Source organism: Aspergillus nomiae (assembly GCF_001204775.2).
Source record: "Aspergillus nomiae NRRL 13137 chromosome Unknown contig00596, whole genome shotgun sequence".
NCBI classification, from domain to species: domain Eukaryota; kingdom Fungi; phylum Ascomycota; class Eurotiomycetes; order Eurotiales; family Aspergillaceae; genus Aspergillus; species Aspergillus nomiae.
The window spans coordinates 11,271-14,057 of record NW_015378651.1 but is presented as its reverse complement, the minus strand read 5'-3'; the positions used below and the strand labels follow the sequence as shown (position 1 = coordinate 14,057).

At 54.0% G+C, this 2,787-nt stretch overlaps 1 protein-coding gene across 1 annotated transcript; it reads right to left on the bottom strand.

Annotated features, from left to right (window-relative positions):
- Positions 1 to 329: 329 nt before the first annotated feature.
- ANOM_011540 (Zn(II)2Cys6 transcription factor) lies at positions 330 to 2,787 on the bottom strand (the record flags this gene model as incomplete). The annotated part of the gene is made up of 6 exons (XM_015556796.1): positions 2,548 to 2,787; positions 1,801 to 2,412; positions 1,573 to 1,730; positions 1,354 to 1,524; positions 963 to 1,304; positions 330 to 900 (listed from the first exon to the last, which is right to left on the bottom strand). Exons 1-6 carry the CDS (start codon positions 2,698 to 2,700, stop codon positions 330 to 332), a joined length of 2,007 nt encoding a protein of 668 aa, XP_015401405.1. The 5' UTR covers positions 2,701 to 2,787.

Genomic DNA, 2,787 nt, shown 5'->3' with positions numbered 1-2,787 from the left:
TGGATGGGAGGATATATACCGGGTAATAGACCAGGAAAACTAAGTCTTTGATATGGGAGGGCTAGCTATGGCTTGGACAGGAGAGTCGGGCGAGATTCTGGAAGTTGCGTCTAAGTGTCCTCGGGGGAAGTTGCGCGTGGAATGCTTCATGGAATGGACACTCAAACCTGGCGTTTGATAACCAGAAGAAATATAGGGGAGAATGAAGAAGGAAAAGAGAGAAGATCATGACGCTGGAAATTTCAGTCTATTAAGGCGCTGTACAATCGCGCAAGTCTTGATGCTTAGGTCATAACACGTAAATAAACCACTCGTGCCACTCGGATACTTCACTCTTCCTTCTCCCTGGGTGGCCCCTCGCCGATATTAAGATGATCCCATTTCTCCAGAAACCGATCCATACTCACTTCAGGTTGTCGAGCGTTCCCCTGTCGGATTACTGTCGAAAAATGTGGGTAGAAGCTGCTAAACGACTGGGAATCATCGTTGCGCCAAGTCTGTGTTTCAAAGTCTAGGAAGAGGGCGTCTGTCTCTGGTGGCAGGGAGACCTCCGTCTGCTGTGCGGTTACCTGGATCATGCGAAGAATGCCCTTAGCTAGACGGAAGCGTCGGGACATCGCCCGGGCAAAAATGCAGAGTTCAGTGAAAGCCTTCCGATTCTCAAGCGAGTCGAGGGCTTCGAGAAGAGTGAACAGGCCGATACTGGTCCACTGGACGGTCGAGGGGGCCACCCGGTCGATGCCCCATTTCTCGCGGTGCGTATTGAGGATCTCAGCTATACGTCTCGCTGTCGAAAGGCAGAGCTCTCGGGCGTTCTTCGCAGTCTCTGGGGCTATGAAGTCGCCGCTGTTTGATTGGAGGAATCCAAAGATTTGCATGACATTGGTGTGGTAGAATAGGCTAGAAAGGGGGAGGTTAGCAGGTAAGATGCATGGCGCTACTGTCCCATCTAGTGGACTCACTGTAAGCTTAAAATATGGGGTACCTCGGCATTTTCCAGGAGTAGACATTCCGGTAAGTTCGCGTACCAGCCCTGTAGCTGCTGGTATATGTCATTGATGACGGCTGGGATCTCGCATTGCGGCACACTGTTCTCCGGGTCATGAAGAGCTCTGCTGATTCGCAGCGTGATGTAAGAAAAGTCACACCAGCGGTCGAAGACGCAATTATGGTGACCCCGCACCGGTTCTACTAGCTGAGGATAGGGAGACCATACATCGAGGCGATCTTGATGGTTGATAGGCACACGCGGTCGCGCAGGGGGGGTGATATCTATGTGCTTCATCAAGGACACCGCGGCCGTCCTTCCACCGTCAGTCTGCTTGTCTTTCGCCAGAGGGAGATTTAGCATACGAAGCCATGTTGTAAGCTCCCCACAATGTTCGGTTGACCACGTTCTCGATCTGTCGCGCCGACTCCGTGTCGATAGGAAGCGGCGGGTGCGAAGACGCATACTCCTTCGCGGCTCGCATGGCGAGGTCCATGTACACCCATCCCACGCGGTCTTTACCCATCAAAACAAGCCTGGAAGATGTTAGCCAGCAACCCGCACTAGATGCCACCCAGACCGACCGTATAAATAGCACAACAAGGCCTTGTATCGTCGGCATACTGCTTGGGACTTCCTCGTCCTCTGCTTCGAGCAATCGGCGGGCCTCTTCGTAGAAGTGGTCGCCGCGAGAGAACATATCGCCGGGGACGGTAAAGACTTCGGCGTAGTCGGAATAATACTGAGGAGTTGCACAAATCAATAAAATCCTTCGGATGCTGGATTTGAATAGTACAAACTACACTACGTACACTCGCCTCCGACAGAATGGCATTCACCAGAAATGGCGAGCAGAACCGACAGTTCACATTCCCCGCCTGCATATCGCGAATGAAGGCATCCTTATCTAGCCAGTCAAACCACGGGTACGTCCATGTTAGCCACAAGGACACCAGGTGGGACACCAGATCGTCATCGTCGGTGACGGTCGTCCAGGGCTTCGCGGGAACCTTGTACACGGGGATATCGGCGAGGCGGCGCACCTCGAGCATCCGCCGGGGGATCCGAGGTGCATTGCCTTCGTTTCCGTCGTCGTCGTCTTCATCGGACGGTCGGGAGAGCTGGCGCCGAAACTCACGGAGCTCGGGTGATCTTTCGATCTCGGCGCGCGAGAACTGTTGCTCCAAGAACACTGCAATCTCATCAAAGGAGGCATTACTCCGAATCAGGTTCAATAGTTGTGCGATACGGGTGTTTTCACCCCCTCGTATGGCACCGATGATGTGTAGCAAGGTATCCTCCGCTTGTTCCAGTCGGTCCAGCTTCCGCTTCATGGCGAACTTTCGACGCATATCCGCCATCTCGTCCACGACACATTCAATGCCATTGAGAGTGCAATGCTCACACGGTGGATCCCCTCGACACTAGCAACGTCAGCCGTGGCGTTGGCATTCTGATCGGCCAAGGACGGTTCCCGATAGGTCCGATTGATAGGAACGCATGGAACGGCAAGGACGGGAGAAGATGACGAATGTGAGAGAACACCGAGCAAATCTCACCTTGAGCTTTTTGATTTTACACACCCGACAGGCGGTGGTCTTATGTTTGCGTCCGCGGACTACATCGTCGCTAGAACTGGTTCGTCTCGGGGGTTGACCAGGAGCCGGTGCAAGAGGGCGAGGCGAGGAGGACGATGACTTCGAATCGGACATAAAGAGGAAGGGCGCGGGCCGATGGGTCGGGGGTCGGGATGGCGCAGCAAAATGGCAGAGAGTAGAGGCATGAAGGGTGGCGTTCGC